Raw genomic sequence first — 19,095 nt, 5'->3', positions numbered from 1 at the left:
AATTTGCCGCTCTGCCATTAGGGAGTTTAAGATACAACGACGCGGACGTGACGAAAGCCGACCGGAAGTAAAAATACCCAAAATGACTACCACTGCGCATGATCGTGACGTAAACAAGCCGCGTCCTTGCTCAAGACGAACGCGCTGAAGACCATTTTGACGTTGTTGACAAACTGTAAGTATTTCAACCTATTTTGACTTATTTAAGACAGTGAATTGGCACTTTTTGTTTGTATATTGAAAGCTTAATTATCCCGGCTATATTCCTCACGTTTTTTTTTTGTTGTTGTTTCCTTTCAGGCTCAGTTGAACTTGCGAACAGTAAACACAAGAAACATCAGTTGCCATGGCCTCGAATTCCAAACCGCAGTGAGTAGATTTTTGCATTCTTCGTTCAGTGAATTACGGCTAAAGAAACAAAACGATTTGTTGTATAAAAGCAATGTTGTTCCCGATTATTTCCTTCTTGTCGAAGATTTTCCCATCCTGATTAAATTTATTCACAGATCTTGGTTACTCGCATTACGCTTCATTTTGCGGGAATTTAATTCACGCACTATTTCCCGCAGAAGTTGTGTGAGATTTTAAAGAAAAGACAACAAAACAAATTAACAGAAACATGTAAAGGACTATGTTTGCCAAATAAGTGCCTCTGACGGCAAAATGTTTGCTTTATTAAGCAGTTCCTACAGAGTAGCGGGTTTATAACTCTACACACACTTGGCTTGGCCAGCCGACGTCCAAGACTTTGCCGCTGTAAACGATAGATTCAAATTATTTTCTAAAAGTGATTTCCGCATATAGTACAACATTCAAGGTTTGCTTTAATTTTCTTGTAGCTGTGCACGTATATTAAAAAATGTATATGTCGCTTATTTTTGTCGGCAGGATTATGAACTGGACGGAGGAACATGATGTGGTTTTTTGCCGAGAAATAATCTTTGTAAACCCATTCAGTGCAAAGAAGAAATCCGTTCAGCGAAGTGCCTTGTGGCAAAGAGTGGCGGATACCCTAAACAGCATTAAAGATCCTGTTTTTTTTTGTGGATAAACGCTCAGTTCGAGACCATATCGGGGTTTTGGTGCAAAGATTTAAAAGAAAAGAGGCCAAGGAATTGAAGGAAAGTGGTATAAGCCCTACGAAAACTGAATTAGATGAAGCTATAGAACAAATTATTGCCATGGAAGAGTCTGCCGATGAGCAGCACGACCTGGAAGACGGCGAAAAGAGGGACAAGATGGAAGGAGACAGGCTGAAAGCAGAAGAGATGCGCAGAACTGCTATGGAGACATTAGGGAAAACACAGAAGAGAAAGTCCGAGGAGGGGCAGAGCAAAGCGAAAAAAAGCAGAAGAAGTGGTAGTGAAACGGTAGAGTTTCTTAAACTAAAGGCGGAGCAAGACATGGATATTAAGAAGCAAGAATTGGATTTGAGAAAACAGGAGCAAGAGAAGATGGCTATAGCCCAAAATCAGCAAACTTATATGTTCAACCAAATGTTAAAACAACAACAGGAACAGCATAAACAAATGCATGACATGCAATCCTTACTAATGCAGCAGCAGCAGCTGCAAACCACAGCAATGATGAAGATTATTGAAACACTAGTTCCGAAATAAACAAACTCGGTTTTTTTTTTAATTCCTTGCGGTGCTTCAGGTCTCGGTTTACTTTGTTGTTATATAAACTTGAACTAAGTTGGCCTGGACTTCAATCCGGCGAAAGACAATCAGAACTGTAACCGTGTTAGATGTTTAATGACTGGAGTTTGGACTTTATTTCCACGTGTTTAGAAGGTTAAAAATTTACATTTTTCATGACTGGATTTAAATTGATGCTGACAGCCATAATAAAGCCAAGTTATTCGTTGTGTTTAATTTTATTTGACATTGATTTACTTTTCTTGGTATCTTCCCATATAAACGCAGAACAGTTTTTAGGTCTTATGTTGGGTGGTTACAAAACAGCATGATTAGGAAAAATAATGCTCTAGAGAAGGTGGATCTAGGTCAAAAAACTGGGATGTTGAATTACCGTACAAGCATGTTAAAACATTTTGAAGGATTGCACAGACAATGTACATTTTGCCTACTTGGCTTAGCCCTATTTTTAAATTCCGTTTGAAATCAAGAAATTTGAAATAATTTAAAATATCAGAAAAAAGCCATTCAACGGAACAGCGAACTGCACTCATGGAACTGTTGTAAGCTTGCTGTTGGGGAGTCAGTATTCGCTGCCGGAAAGGTCCCTGGAGATGCATTCGAAGGGGATATGCTGGATCCCCGTATATACACATCGGTTGGCCAGTTGTTGAGACAGCATGCGCCCTGAGACTGTTGTAAAGGCCAGACTCTGCCAACATTGCTGCGTCATGCCTCCTACCTTCTGTTTAGACAAGATAAGAAACTTAAGTTAATAAATAGAAATCAGTGTTGATATGTTATCCATGCAGTTTACTTCTTTACTGACAGAGAGTGGCAAGAGAAAATGGGCCGGTGAGGGTGAGGGTGGTCAATGGAAAAGCCCGTGAAATTCGAATTTGCTTTTCTCACAATTGTTTTAACCCTTCTTCTTATAATAAGCATAGTAATTGGGAGGAGACTTAAGAAAGAGTAAGTAATGAAAGCAATTTTAGATCTTCCTAGTAGGTTTGTTTGTAGGGTAACTGAAGTGGAGGCTTGCAAGCTAAAATATTATTTTTAGTTTGTTAGCAGCGTGGCTTACCAACTGGACCATACAAGTGTGCAATTAACCCATTCGGTAGGACCAAGGACTGAAACTTTAATCCATGTACGCGTTTGTGACCGTTGTAGAGTAGTCGCTGGTTTTCCCCAGGTCGAGTAATTGGGCGCACAGTTCCATCTACGAAACCAAAGCAATTGCTTAGTGGCGCACCTTTGTTGAAAACAACTTCCGCATACTTTTCCAGCTCCAGTGGATTTAAAATGGTTTGGTTCCACTGCGTGATTCTGTGGCTATGATGCGCATAAATCCAGCCTGTTACGGTGTTGCTTATCATACAAAGTTCTGGAACCGGTCGTCCAAAAATAGGTATCATGTCGGAGTACCGACAAGGAAAGGCATATCGCTTTAAAAGCATACAAAGCCCTTCTGTTCCTTCGCAAACCGTTCCCTGGTCGCATACGAAGAATTGCGGAATTTGAAGAACATCTTCTACCAGAGGAATGTGGTGCTTTTCAACCCTGAAGTTCGCCCTACACTCAGCTTCACTTTGGCTCTCCAGATTGAACGGCGGGTAGTTGTCGTAAGGGAAATCTAAGTTGCTTGAACTGTTTTCTTCGAAAAGTAAAGAAAATTCCTCATCCGTAATGATACCACAGGCATAGCTAGCAAGCAAAACTTCTCGGGTTTCTTTAAAAGTCGCCATTTGCACTAAAAACACTAATATAATTAGTATCTGTTACTTCGGAGAGAAAAACAAATTCGCTACTTTTCTTTTCTATCAATAAGTGGCCGCGTCGCTGAATCCCGCCATCTTAACTTATTTTTCCCGCCACAAACACGGCGTCCTCGACACAGGCCCCACGCGGCTACGGCGTCTTTGATGACGTCCGCGTTCTTGTATCTTAAAGTCCCTATTGGTCAAGCAAGTTGTTTGATTTGCGCGCGCCGTCGAAAACAGTGATGGGCTCCTGGAAAAAAAAAACATTCGATTTCTAATGTTTCTATTTTTAATGTTATATTATTTAATTAATTTTTTTTTGTAATTTTTAAGGCTCGGAAATTCGGTATGGGATTTTTTTGGATTTTGTTGGAAGGCCTAAGGATTTTTTGGGGGTTTTAGTTTTTGCCCTCATTGGATTCCCTGTCACTTGAAATCCGGAATAGCCCCCACCCCCGGGGGGATAATTGGACTTTCAAATGCTCCAGTAAGCTTTGGAACTATTTAGATATTCGGTACGGTAAAAGGTCTGAACGAAATGTAAGATACTGATAATAGCAAGCGATCAGTCTCTCACCAGTTGCTTTTCCTTTTTTAGCCGGGCTTTTTAGCCTTGACGCTGCACTTGGCACCGCATACCAAATTTAGACACAACCGCTGACAGAGAGGAAGTTTTGAGACCTTCGATCGATGAAATTAAGAAGAATGTTAATGCACTAATGCACTGCTCCCCGAGGGTCGTAACTTAAACAAATTCTGAACGTGAGTGTTTCATTACAGAGACAGAAAATGAGAAGATAAAATGTCCACAGCAAAAGGTAAAGACCCTATTCTTGACAATTTGATCTGGAGCGACATCGAGTACAGACTGTTTGAATTTGTTGATCGCTTTCCGCTGCCACAAATAGTCAAAGTGACAGAAGGTTACTATGGGCCAACTGAAGATTCTTGCATCGGAGCCGATCAGATACTTACCCTACACTGTTTGAAAACAACAGAAAAGGTTTTATCACGGGACAGGAAGAAAAGGGAACTGAACATTCCATTGAACTGCTCTCAGAAGGTCGAGATTCGCCCTGCTGATTTTCGCGGCGTCTATGAAACCGTGGAGGAAATTAGTAGGATTCCGGCGAGATTTGTACGTGTGACTCAGGGTTACTATGGTCTGGACGAGGATTCAGTGTGTGTCAATCCAGGGGACAAGCTGGAAGTTATTCGTGTGGAACATGGTCTTAATGGAAAAGAAGACTGTGTTCTTTTTCACAATGAAGAGCGTTCTCCAATCCGATTATCTTTCAGCGTTTCAGCTGGCTTTCAGTCCTTACTCGACGGACGGGAGTATTACCTGAAAGAACTGGTCGCGACATCGCCTAAATTGCCACTGTACTTTCAATTTGTTGATCCTCCATGTATAACTCGACGATCAACGGAACAAGTGTTCAACAATTCTCTTGGAGTTTTGTCACTGGAAAAGGTATACCAAGATTCCACTGTGATCTGCACCACTAAAGAGGGGGATGTTAGGACAGTGGTTAGTTGTCCGAAGCATTTGCCAATCACAATTAATGTAGCACGTGGAGCACTTTCAGATGACAAGGATTATGTCCGCCTTTGCCGTGTTTTCCATGATGGTGTAAGTCTCGCAAAGATTGAGAACATGGAGATTCAAAACATATATGCATCCAGAGACACCATAAGAGAGTATGAGTATCTTGCAGATGTTGTACCACCCCCGGTTCCTCCTCGTGACAGTTCCTCAGAGGAAAAAAGTACCAGTGAACCCCTAGCTTCTGACGATATTCATGACTACACTTACATTGATGACTATAATCTACCACAGCCACCCGCTTCTGTAGCAAAAGATGATACCACACCAGTGCCGGTCAGTCATTCCTTTCAAGGGGAGACTGATTTGAATAAAAAACCTGATGAAACAGGACCTAATGACTATGGTGGGGATGGGGGTGAAGATTATTTATACCTGGTGCCACCAGCGGCAAGTAATGGAACAATGGCGGAAAATGAAGAACCTGTTGCTCCACCGCGAAAAACAAAATTGGGGACTAGCATGAGTTTGGAGCCTAGCACAAAACCAGCAACAGCTAAAAAGCCACCACCACCTTTGAAACCCAAGCCTGCTGTAAAAAGAACACAGTCTGTACCACAAGAAAGGGAAAAAGTCTATAAAGTACCTGATGACGTGTCGCAAATGACAGTGAGTGAGGTGTCACAATTCTTGAGTCATTTCCGCTTTGGAGATTATGTTGAGGTGTTTGCTGAAAATGAGGTGGATGGAAGTCTGCTTTCTAGTCTGGATGATGAAGAACTGAAGTCTCTTGGATTGAATGCTTTTCAGTGCAAGAAACTGAAAAAGCTGGTGAGTGGGTGGAGACCAAAAGAATAAGCAAGTTCAAGGTAGATTTCTACAGTAGACAGTACAATAATAATATTGTAATTAATTTCCTAATTATTAGGAAATACAGTGTGATGCACAATGCTTTATCTTGTGCATCTTTGGATAGTGAAAAATAAAAATAATGTAAAATCCATTATCAGGTTAAACAAGTATTCAACTTAGGTTACCAGGGTTACAACCCCAGCAAAATGCCAACCCTAATACAGTTCAAACTCCTGCAAGCAACCACCCAAAATGGAAAGGTTTAGTTGTTGCTTATGGGAGGTGGTCATTTATGAATCAAACCATGGGGGTCTCTTTCAAGAAGAGGTCCGAACTTGTGTACTCTTTGAAAGAGAATTTATCGCATTCAATTTCTAAGTTATGACAACAAGCTGTCACTGAAAGTTTTTTGTATACTCTAAGAAGAAAAGTGCATAGTGCGAACATGGAGGTCAGACTACATGTCAAGAAGGGGCTTCCAGAACAAAGGAAAATTGTAAAAGTATCACCCCAGTCATGGTCACAGTAACTTGCAAGGAGCTTAGACTCTAGGGATTTGGCTGGAAAAATTCAGGTATTTTAGGGAGGTGGTTGCTTATGGAAATTGGACATCAGTGGTGTAGCCATTCATTTAACCATTGCCACTCCTCTGTGGAGGAAAGAGAGCAATAATTGAAAGCAAAATATTATTCAAATAGACAAGCGGGCTTTATTGTAGTTGATACCTTGGCAAACTCAAGGTAATTCTCTTAAATGTTTTATATCTCTTATATATCATAAAGTGTTCCTTTAATTTAAGTAAGTGGAGAAATGTTCACGAAGTTAACTTTATCCCCTTAAGTTATTGTAGACGGTTATGGAGAATTCATTTTAGTACTAAATGTGCTTAAAAAGATAAATAAATAATTGCCAAATATTCTTGATTTTAAAATATGAAGACAGTTATGTTCAAAGAAGAAGTTATCCAAATATGTTCAAATATCTCTATTGTGCAAGAAATTCTCCTTCAAACTGGTACTTACAGAATAAAGAGAATGGATTTTTCTTGAAGTTGCGTGAAATGTGGTAGTTTGTTATTGTGTATTAAAAATAGCAAGTGTGACCCAGAATTTGATTTGGGAAATAAGTGTATCACTAAAGCATTTTATTATCTTAGTCTAGGTGACCAAGTTGCAAAGCCTAAAGTAATATTTTCTCTTGGTCTTTAACACAATTGCACAATATTGTAACATTTTAAAATGTGTTCACTATTAAGTTAATATTTAATAGCTACCATTTTTAATTGGTGGATCTTCTGTTTTTTCAACATTAGCATACAAACAGTCTGGGTTGTAAAATGGTGTAGGTCAAAATGAAGATGAAACGGTTTCAACCTGGGTAGATTCTCAATTTCTATTTATTTTGTTTCCTAGCCTTAATTATTCTTGATAATGTATAATAAGGGCTTAAAAAATGGAGGAAACTGAAACTCGATCTAGGTTGAAACCATTTTAACAATGAATTTCATTTTGACCTATAAAATTTATATTATCATATTTACTCAAAAAGGGCTGGTTAGATTTTACAACTTATCAATGTATTTGCCTTTGGAGTTCAGGTACTTTAATATGTAGAGCCTCCTAGCTACACTGTATGCATTTTCTACAAAACATTTGTACCAATAATGAGATGCTAATGAAAAACAATGACAAACAGAGCTTCACTTCAAATGCATTTATTTTATTTAGTATGGTAAGGTTGTATTTACTGCTAGTAGCTAGATAAAATGTTTATCACTCATAGTAACACTCACTAATTGGCCCAGTAAAGGCATTACCGTTGGTTCCAAATTAACAGGCCTGAATCTCAACTACTCAGCGGGACTCTTGTCTCTTAAATAAATGAACAAAATTATATTTACTTAATATTTTGGGAAAAACTTCCCTAACATCCCACTATAACTTTCCATCTTAGCTTTTTGTGCAGACAATTTGATTAATTCCATATTGTCTGGAATTTTTAAGAGTTGAAAAAGTCAATATTTCACCATCAGCTCAAGGTGACTTTTAACTGGTTTAGGGAATTGACTTTAAAAAAATGGAAAAACTGTGAACCTCATTATTGTTGTGTGGATAAACATGGTTCGTACAGATTTTTGTATCCAAAATTCGAGACTTTTTCCAGACTTTTTTACTTTTCCACGATCAAGGTTACCAAATAGGTGATCAACAGAGATCTTGAAAAACACAGGAACCAAGTTTTTTCTCATGATGTTTGTAGGCGCCCAGTTTTTCACACCCTTTCAAAATAACGTCAGTTCGCTGTGTCATTACTTTCCGTAGTAGCCAATAGATAAAAATCGAAATCGATAAAAATCCTCAGCGATCAAGTGATTTTTTAGCAATTGATAATGGAAAACGGTGAAAATCTAACAAGGGAAATCTCAGGCATCCCTTCAACTATAGATGACGTCTAAAATTCAGGCTGGGAAATCTTTTATCTAGGAGCCTGTTCACGTGGAGATGGGGGACCCCAGATAGGTGAGGTAACATGGGGTGGGTCACCCCACCTATCATGTAAACGTGATCAACTTAAAATGAGAGATTATATGGACAGGCGGGTTACCCCACCTAAGCGGATTACTTACCTGGATTTCCCCACCTCCATGTAAACAGGCCTTAAGGTTGTTTTTCATGTGATACTTACCTGCAAGAACTGCGAATGTAAACTGAACCATTTTTGTTATTATATACAAAAGGGTTTTGGAAATAATCTTGTGTCTGTAATAGTTTCCACATTTCTTATTTTCATGTTTGTTGATCAGTTGTTACTGGTGGATGTGTTTTCTCGGGTGTACTATCTAACGTATGCCAAAAAACAAAAATGTCAGAGTTCCATTATAAATCATTAAAATCATGAAAAATCGATAATATTGATTTGACACAGCCATCTAGTTTATAGATTTTCACGGATTTCCATTATCAATCTATAAAAATCACTTGATTGCTATCGATTTTTATCAATACCGATTTTTATCGATTGACTACTCTGGGTATTAGGTACAGTAACCACCATGCAATGTGGAAATAAGAGAGTTTTGAAGCCTCTCATTCTGTGATTAAATCAATAAATGTCTTCGCTAAGGGCGAAAAATTCACACTTATTAAGCACTTATTGTATCTTTGAAAAAAAAATTCCAGACATTTTTCCAGGTCTGGAAAATTGCTTTGCAACTTAAGACTTTTTCAAGAATTCAAGAATCTGTACAAACCCTGGATAGAAAAATTAAATTTTGAGTGCTGTACTTCCCCACTTTACTAGCTGGAAGCTTTCCTCTAGGTCTCCTTTGGCTAAGAGGGGCAGGCAGCTTTGGAGTCTGACAAGAATGAGTAAGGAGAGACATTATGTTTTAGAAAACTAGGTATTTGCAAGGACCATGGCTGTGTATTTATGATAGTGTGGTTAGAGAGTGTTTGTTGGAGTATAATCTTTGTGCAAGTGGGCTTGCATTTGTAAATAAAAAATAATATTTTATTTTACGTCTCAACAACTCAGTTTATGTGTGTTACTGGCATATCTTGGCATGTTATCTTAAAAAGATATTTTTGTAACCACAGTTTACCACTGGTGTAGAGCAATTAGAGCATGAAGAATGACACTCATATCTTATCAGGGTTGTGCTCGAGAAGAGCCCGGTGGCCCATGGTGCCCGACGTTTGCCCTTAGGCAAATAGAAAATCTTAGTTTTTCGATACAAGTAACATACAGGCACCCTTGTTTTTACTGGTTCAGAGCACCAGGCTATCTGGATGCAGATTGTGCAACCGTTTGGGTATGTACAATCGGGAATTTTTTTTAATAACTGACTAATCATGCAAGTGCCAAATGTGCAAGCTGTTAGGGGGTTCTGGAGGCATGCTCCTGCAGAAAATTTTGAAAACTTGATGCCCTGAAACATGCATCATTTCTAGTGTTCTGAGAGGACAACTTCTGTCTAAAAATGTTCACTACATCACCTGTTATTTTTAAAACTTATTTTCAATAGAAATTAAATATTATTATTACAACTACTCAATTGTATTTTAATTTTCCGGCAGTTTTCTTTAAGTTTACTGGATATCAGTTTCAGTTAAGGTAATTCCCTTGTTTGGCACTGCACATCTCCTAGGGCACATACTATTGCAACTTCAAAGGTGGCGGTGATTTTCACCGCTTGCCTTAAGAGAGGCAATTATGGCTCCTTTTGTAATCCTGATGCCTTTAATAGCCATTTTGATAATTCTGTGTGGCTAAAAGGGTGTTTGTCTGAAAATCGTCCAAGTCCCCTTGTGCAAAATGATCATTTGAAGCCGAAACTGTCCCTTTGTTGTCGTTTTCCAATGAAACGAGAACAGTGATGCCCTTTTTTACTTGTGTTTTCTACTTGCTATGGCTCACAAAAAAATATATCATTATTAAGGGGGAAAAATCTGGATAGTAGAAGTATTTTTTTGGATATGAATGACTTGAATTTCTGCACTTAGAAGCACAGAGAAGTAAGAGATATTGTGAAAACTGCCCATTTCTCTCCTTTTTTACCACATGGGGTAATTAATTTGAGGTCACCTAATTTATTGCTATAAAATAAAAATTTTTGACAGTTGTTTGAGTTTTGAACATTTCGCATGCAACTAGGAAAATACACTCAGAATTACAAGCACACAGGGCAAAAACAAGCATGGTGACCCCACTTTTTTTTTTACAGTTTTTGAATGTGACATATATGGCTGACATTTGTGCCAAGTTTGAAAAAAAACTGGATAGTATATCATAGAGTACTAAAGTGATGACGTCATAAAAATGAAATTTCTGAAATTATGGGATTTGTCAGGATATTCTAAAAGAACAATGCAATGAGTATTTTTTACGGGGCAAATTGTCGCTGAGATGTTGGCCAGTTATACTCAGAAAAACTCCATACAAACCCTTCTAATTTTTTTTGGGTCGACCCAACAAAATTTAGAAAGGTTTGTATGGAGTTTTCTAAGCATGACTGGACTATGATCTCAGAGACAATTTGCCCCAAAATGCTCATTTTTGGCAAGTAGGCCTCTTGGACATTGTTCTTTCAGAATATCCTGACAAATACCATAATTTCAGAAATTTTTTTTTATGACGTCACACTTTAGTACTCTATTTTCAAGTGAATTACCTCTATTGGATGTTCAAGATTGTATTAGTAGCATAAGAACTCATTTGAAAAGATCACAACAGATGGGAATTGGGATTTTCCTTATCCCAATCGGACATTGGTTGGGATTCGTGATTCTTTGAAGCAAAATCAGGAGAATCCCAACGAAATCGGGATGGCTGGACGGTCTATCTGGATGAGACATCAGAAAGGCTGAGTCAAAGAGAAGTGAAAAATAAGATGGATAAAGAATTTTCTTGAAGCATGCATACATCCCTGGGCAAATGTCAGACTCATTGCCAGGATCTTTCTTATCATGTGCAAGTCCTAGCAATGAAATATAAAAATACGGAATCAAATTTTGAAAGTCTTTAACAACGAGTGAAACTCCTTAAACTTCCTAAAGATTGAAAAACATGGATCAAGATGAAACTTGCACCTCTTGAAACATGTAATGTAACAAATTTAACTCATCAAAAAACATTGGAAGTTACAGAATGCTTTTATTTCAAACAAAAACCACTCATGAAAATGTTACAATTTAGTATTTAAAGTGAAGCCTTAACTGTCAAAAATTTTTTAGATAAAAGAGTGATAAAAGTCAAACTTAAATCGACACATAGAAGATGAAGAATATTGACACATCAAGTATTATTAGTCAGAGTACTATTTTGTGTCAACAATCATACAAAGACATGCAACTTCAAAGCAAACATTATAACAGCAGATATCTGAAAATAATAAGAAAAGAGAAAGAACATCAATGTAATACACGAGAATAAAATAAAATTACAGCCTAGGTTTTCATGTTCTATGAGGATAGGGGAATCTTTCTTTACATTTTTTGCCGCATCACTGCATGAATATCAGAAGAACATAACATTTTCAGTTTAAAATTTGAGCGCAATATACCACATAGTTTCCGAGAAATTATCTTTGAAAAACTCAAAACTTTACAAAGAATGTATAGGCTCATTAATGTTTTTACCACCCAGCAATTTTGCAGCTTTTTAGATGGCTGCTTTATTTCTTTTGTTATTGCTTGCTAAGAGCTGAAAATTACACCAACTGCTCAAATTAATCAACTCTTTCAACTTTTGAATTTAATTTGAGCATATAGTGACGCCTTCTATGGGTTAACTTGTATGCTAATCAGCGAAAGTGTAAACAATGACATCAGCAAAGATTCGCCTATAACCAGCATGATGGTATACATGTAAAAAAGCAGCATTACATTTGGTTAATTAATTTTTAGTTGTTTAACAAATAATGCAGACCTTAATTATATTGGTACTTAATTTCACATTTTTTCTCGACTGCAAAAAAAAATTAAAGACCCGCAAATAAAAATCTTCGCAAAATTTAGGGATGCAAAATTTAATACCCATAAAGAAAATGCAATTTATTTGCAATAAACAGCAACAACATATAAGTTCAGATTGTTCACTGGTTATACTTGTATGTCAGTTCCACTTTCATAGTGTAGTCAATCAAGCGAAAGCAAACAAAACATCAACAAAACATCAATATGCCATATGATGACGTCTTTTCACTACTACATGTAAGACCAGAGTTCACTATGTTTTTAAATAACATTAGTCCTAGTTTGCACTAGAATGCAACATTTTGAAGGATTCTGGTAGTAGTAGAAGTAGTAAAAATGACACCATCATGCAAATGGCCTATTGAACCCAATTGTTCAAGTTTATTGTTGTTTGATTGAAAATAAACGAACTGGAACTTTTCAGTGAGCTCGATTACTGAACCAAATTGATGCAACTACTTTGAGTTTGTCCAGCAGAAAGACAAAACATTCACCGCGATCATCAATTATTACCTTCAGAGCTGAACCCCTATCTCTCCTTTTTTTCTCAACAACAAGCTTTCACTGATACCGACAGAGAAATAGCACAGGTGGTAGCATTAACCATTGCTTCCAGAATTGTTAGCTTCAAGGTGGGTTTCACAAAACCACCGTCCCTGACATCTTACCTGTGTACTCAGGTTTGAAATCAGAGCCAACACAAAGCTTATTGACCTCAATGCCTTGTTTGAAACCAGAAGAAACTGGCTTTATGTTCGACTGTTAAAGTGTTTGATCTCCAAACGTTCAGTTGTGTTCAACTGACAAACTTTTGGGTGAGTTTGATTATGTTTGATTACCAAACCCAATCGAAGTCAATTGAACCACTGAGTTTGCTTGAGTTTGATTACCAAACAAGTGATTGACTTCATCAGGCATTTTGCAGGGTTTGCAAATTTTATTGATGAGTGGAGTCACTGTGACTTCTGCTTCTCAAATTTTGGAGTCATTTTGGAATATTTGGAGTCAAGTATCACAACGAAAAAAGCCATTTTCAGACTTTCCAGCACGTGGTCCTGGCATGTATACACTGTTGCGAGGGATACATGAAGTAGCTGTGGCGGACCACCTGGAAAGCTCAAATCCATGATGGTGGTCATCGAGTAAACTTTGATCGTAATTTACCCCCTTCCCGTTTTGTCGTGCAGTGTAATTCTTTAATTTTGATGATTTAAATAAGGTTTAAAACGTTTATCATTAACATAAATTGTATTTGTTGTGAAAAAGGTAAGGACAAAACTGTGTTTGTTACCGAAAATTTCTGGAGTCGAAGTGACTCCCTCCGTAACCTCTGTGGAGTCATCAGAAAAATTTTGGCGTAAAATACGCCAAATTTGGCGTATTTGCGAACCCTGCATTTTGTATCTTCAGTTGTAATAAAGTTAATTTGTAGATTTCACGCATTGCTTGTTCCATTTTGTCTAGAGATTTTAAAAAGTTCAGACTTTTTGAAAAATTAATATTTAATGAAGTTTAGAATGCTTACTTAGCAAAATTTAATGCCCTTTTTTCTTATTTGCCTATTGGAATTGCAAAAATTAAACCCTGCAAATACTGTCTCACCAAAATCATGAAATTAAGTACCATTAAGGTTTATTATTTTAATTCACCCTCCATTTTTTTTTTCCGAGAGTAAGAAATATTGCAAAATGTCACACACTAGAATATACAATGTACCGTTGATCCAGGTAATGACCAAGGTCAAATGAAGGGCTCTATAAAAAAAAAGAGACAGGCCCTAGTGTCTTCTGATCTCGTGTAAATCCTTCTATTCTATTGCAAGCAATCAAATCGAAGAAAACTTAGAAGGGGAAGCTAGTGAGCATTTGCCAGGAGTTGATTAATGTAGGTTTTATTTTGCAAGTATCTCCTCAGTTTTAGAGGTTAAAACATATTATTTCTCACCTACTATGATAGAGGTTCCATTTCTGCTTCTATTTCTTTGGCCACTTTTTCTGCATCATAGTTCTTGTAAAAGTCTTCATACTGTTTTCTCTTGGGATCAGCATAACCAAACTTCCATATACATCCACCCACCATACCAAAGGCTATAGACCTTGCAATGGCATTCCTAAGGTGCCTCTGTACAAATCCACGGAGAACCGGAGGTGCCATTACTTAGGAATAAAATGAGAAAATAACAGGGAAAATACTATTGCAAAAACACAAGACCTTAAAAATAAATATTTTGTGAATGAAAAAAAACCTTACAAACCAATAGAGAGAATTAAGCATAGCCGTTGTGTCATTTTTTAGAAAATGATCATGGCAAAAACATACAGAATGTATCAGAAATGGGTCATCAAATAGGATTATAATATAGATCTGCATTATGACATCATAAAATAGATAACACAAGTTTTGAAATTTTTTGTCAACAACAACTCTGTTCACTTTCAGCAATAATCAATTTTACTTTTCCTATAATCAATTATCACACTGCTTAAGGTATCAGCCACCCTTCAGGACAGTCCGCGCGCGGATCGCTGTAGCGTTAGTTGTTTTTATAAAAACCCCTATAAACCATATATTTTTTAAAAGCTTAATAATTCCAGATTATGGATTTGAACTAACAAAAACGATTTACTTAAATGTGTTTCGAAATTGGAACGCTTTGTGTAAAAGTACACGTCTCTATAAATCATGTTCCACTCCCGCCGGAAATAAACGGAAGAAAACAATTAACACTGCATTCGCTTCTCAACACGTTCCACTAAAAAACCGTGTCTCAGATTTTTGACAAGTGCGTTTGTTTTTCTTTTATTAGCAAATGAAGTTGGGGAAGGCAATTAGTCAACACTCTCTGTGTAAAAAAAGCTCTAGCTTTAAAATGAAAAGGAGTATTAAAATTCGCAGACACAGTTTTGTAGAAGAGATATATGGCATCACTCTGGCCAAATTTTAGCCAAATTGATTGAAAGGCTGCCGACTTGGAGTTCAAAACGTGCGAGTCGATCAGCAAAATTTGAGTTCGGAGATAAAATAGAAAATACATTTTTGGCGGCATCCTACCTGGAATGAGATTATAACACCTAAATGTTTATTCTGATTGATATCAGAGAGGGATCAATTTTCTCTAACAATAGGACTTTGACAGGTAACATGTAACAGGAACAAACTTTTTATTGCTATCAACATCTTCAAGTGAACAGTTTAATTCTCCGTTGGAAAACTTCCACTCTTTTACACCACGAGAAGCACAGTTTAATTCTTTCTCGAGCGCCAGGCCAAGGAAACTAAAAAACTTTGAAGCCGCCAAATGCCCACCACCGATTGCTCGAAGGCCAAGAACTGAGGCCCGGTTTATTTCAAACGCTCTGCTCTTCTCGGAAGAATTAAAAACAGAATTTGTCTTGTGCGACGGCCAGCTTTCATTCTCGCACTGGATTCTCCAGGTAGAACCAAGTCCATGCTTAGTCGCTACATTTTCCATGACTTGGACTCTTCCCTGGCAAAATCGACAAGATACAGACTCGTCCAGTTTCTCAAGCAGCTTTTCGCTCAATACGATAGCTCGACCGCTTATTGTTTTCCACGTTCCATCAGCAGATGGGGTCGATGAGCTTAACTGGCTTTCTTCATCTGGTTCTTCAAGCTGGATTTTGGAGCGGCTTGCACTCTCACAAACTGCAGCATTTTCGCTTTTCTGAATATCCAACTCCTCGAGCCACTTTTCTTGCTGATAAAATGAGCCTTTGTCGCTCTCTGCCAATTTTGCGGCCCATTCTTTGTCAAACTCGCTCCTCGATTTCTTTTTCGCTCTTGGTTTCGATGACGAAAACAGACACGACCTTTTCTTTTTTTTTGGCGGCATTTTCACCGAAACAAACGCTTAATATCCACGGAGAATACTAAAGGCTATAAACAACGCAAAGACAATTCGCACGTGTTGTGTCTAAGCACGCACTCGGTATCACGTTACTAGTTCACAGGCAAGTTAATTGATATATGACACGGGTATGACAGATCTTGTTAACGATCAATTAAAATAATTAACGAGAAAAAATCTTTTACCCCCGATATCTTTCGACAGAAATAATATTTTCTTCTGATTTTTTTGTTAAAAGAAAGCTCTCAAGCATATCTATTTGAAAACGTTGAAACCTCAAATATGGAAAAATGGCAATTTTAAGGGTGGCTGATACCTTAAAGTGGAACTAACCCCTAAAAATGTTTTTTGCTAAATCAAATCTTATGATAATATTTCCTTGTGACAGGTTTGCAAAAAATTACCAACAACATGATTGAAAAAATCCCCACAATTCCACAGCTGTTTAAAGTTAGTCCTCTTTGCTGTTTAATGTTCTCACTTATGTCCCATTACTGAGCATTTGTGGGAGCTGGGTACAACACTGTTGTTATGTCATCGAAGGAGACCATTTGCTGTGTAATTTGAAATTTATTCCATATAAAAGCTGATACCAAACATTTCTACCAAAAATATCAGCAAAATTTCTCATTAGATGCAATTTCCTTCAAAAAGCAGAGCCCACTTTACTCTTTAAGACCCAAGAGTGACCAACATCAATTTTCTCCTAACAATGCTAACGCATCATCAAAAGAAAAGATTTATGGGAATTACTTGAGATAATGATCACTAAAGGGAAATGCTTTGATATTTTATCAAATTCTCTCAACTAATTCTTCAAGAAAATATATGGAAATCAGTCTTGAGAATTTGTATTAATGCAGATTTTGGGTCTTACAGAGTTAAACAAAAATTTTTTTATAAAAAATTATTTATCACAAACAAAATAGAATTCTCGCCGAATGATAGCTGTAAATCTTCTCAAAGTTTCGTAACCATCACATCAAACCTTAACAGTTATGACATAAAGTTGATCAAAGTTAAAATCACCTGTATTAACAACCAGGACCTGAACAATCGATGAAATCGATAATCAATAGCAATCGATAACAATCAATGACAATTGGTATCAATTAATCGATTGATATTGATAATCAATGGACAATCGATCACGAAAAATTTTTGTGATTATTGATCATCATCAATTATCAATATCAATCGATAATCAATGGGAATCGATAAATTAACCTAATAGATTGTTATCAATATGCAATATCAATCGATTACCTATTCAGTCAAACATTTCAATTGTCAATTTCATCAAGTGCTAATAAAGTTACACATTTTGATATCACTGCTTTTTATTTGAGAATTCCACATGGAAGATCGAGGTGAACAAGGACGTCTGCACAGACATATAAAGAAACTAGAAGAAGAAAAGAAATAACAATAAGCTTTATCATGTTTTAACGACGACTGTGTCCCCGCTCAGTTGAATCTTTGCAATGAACTCGAAGCTAAATCGATCAAGTTTGTACTACTGACAACGAATTGTCAGTAATTAATTAATTATTTGTGCTGTTTTTCACCGAGCCACATCAATGAACAATTCTCAAACTTTGCTACTGAGGTTTAAAAATTATATACGATGTGCGTACTCTCCCGCGATACTTGAAGATACGGAGACATGAATTTAGTGCCAATCGATGGCAATCAATGAAGTGCACGACCACCTAAGTGTGATTATCGATTGATCATCGATTGACCGATGCCAATCGATGCTAATCAACAGTAATTAATCCATTGTCATCGATTGCTCGATCGATTTTCCGATCATCGATTTTCATCGATTGTTTAGGTCCTGTAACAAAACAGCAACCTTAGAGGAAGTTTTACATTCAGTACGATTCTGATTAAGCGTCAAATCATTTTCCACTGGTAAAACGTTTGCATCATAGCTATTATAAGTTTAAATACCTTGACCTCTAACTCTACAACCTTTGGGGAATAAATTTACACAGTACTGGACGATTTTAAACCAGTTAAGATGATAAATTTTGACCGGGCATTTAATTTCGTCCCCACAGAACACTAAACAGTTAGTTCGTATTTTCGCTCTTTCCTCACAGATTTAAATTTCAACTTTTTTTCAGTGGTTTAACTATCTGTCATAATCGTAAGTTTTAAGACAGAGCATAGCCGCTGTAAAATGCATTTCCATCAACCATCAACTCTACAGTTTGAACATGTACCGGTATATTGGTCGGCGCCGGTCATTACATCAAAGATCCATAACAGTTCATTCGGACATTAGAGGCTAAAAACGGACCAGAAGAGGTTCTAACAACACTAAAATGTAATGGAATCTAAAATAATGTTACAGATAGTGACAATCAAGATCAATTTACCTGAAAAGACGTGGAAAAAGACTGTAAAAACGTCGAAATTCACACACCAAAGGTTGGTTGCACTGAGGAGTTGAGCATAAGTTGTTTGGGTAATTCTGCTGACCACCTATGGGTGGAGGTCACGCAGGCGTGGATCAATTTGAACGCGAGTTATTTGTCTAGTCACGATCCAAACTCGAGTTTATTTTTACTAACGGTTAACTACAAATCATGTTTGAGTCTTTCTTCACTGTTACTCACACGATTGAATTCTTCAGCTGATTATTTTAAAATTGCGTTAAAAGGGCGAAACATAACATCAATTTTTAGCTTAAAACTGATGTTAGATAAAGAAATAAATGGTTTTTTTAATAGCTTTTTTCATTATTATTTTAAACAATATTTTATCTTTTGACACTATCTACGACAAGTCAAGGGACCTGGCTATGGCACAATTGAAGCTGAACCGCTACACATTGTCCACTGAAGACGGCAAACAACAAGCTACCTGAAATTCAAACAAAGAACAGCTGAAAGAAAGCAATTCACCTGAATTCAGTTTAAAGAAATAACTGCCGTCACGCTGT

At 37.1% G+C, this 19,095-nt stretch overlaps 2 protein-coding genes, 1 long non-coding RNA gene and 1 pseudogene across 3 annotated transcripts; 2 read left to right on the top strand and 2 right to left on the bottom strand.

Moving 5' to 3' along the window:
• Nucleotides 1-37: 37 nt before the first annotated feature.
• LOC140952856 (uncharacterized) lies at nt 38-1,959 on the top strand (annotated as a pseudogene).
• Nucleotides 1,960-1,972: 13 nt separating this feature from the next.
• LOC140952855 (uncharacterized) lies at nt 1,973-3,472 on the bottom strand. The gene is made up of 2 exons (XM_073402308.1): nt 2,725-3,472; nt 1,973-2,385 (listed from the first exon to the last, which is right to left on the bottom strand). Exons 1-2 carry the CDS (start codon nt 3,386-3,388, stop codon nt 1,973-1,975), a joined length of 1,077 nt encoding a protein of 358 aa, XP_073258409.1. The 5' UTR covers nt 3,389-3,472.
• Nucleotides 3,473-4,107: 635 nt separating this feature from the next.
• Nucleotides 4,108-9,319, top strand: LOC140951566 (uncharacterized). Its single transcript, XM_073400843.1, has one exon. The coding sequence runs from the start codon at nt 4,206-4,208 to the stop codon at nt 5,805-5,807; it is 1,602 nt and encodes a 533-aa protein (XP_073256944.1). The 5' UTR covers nt 4,108-4,205; the 3' UTR covers nt 5,808-9,319.
• A 2,046-nt stretch (nt 9,320-11,365) lies between these two features.
• Nucleotides 11,366-18,843, bottom strand: LOC140951620 (uncharacterized). The gene is made up of 3 exons (XR_012167311.1): nt 18,530-18,843; nt 14,219-14,430; nt 11,366-11,681 (listed from the first exon to the last, which is right to left on the bottom strand). It is a non-coding gene; the product is annotated as an uncharacterized lncRNA (long non-coding RNA).
• Between the last annotated feature and the right edge of the window lie 252 nt (nt 18,844-19,095).

Source organism: Porites lutea, chromosome 11 (assembly GCF_958299795.1).
Source record: "Porites lutea chromosome 11, jaPorLute2.1, whole genome shotgun sequence".
NCBI classification, from domain to species: domain Eukaryota; kingdom Metazoa; phylum Cnidaria; class Anthozoa; order Scleractinia; family Poritidae; genus Porites; species Porites lutea.
This window is presented reverse-complemented; position numbering and strand designations above follow the sequence as displayed.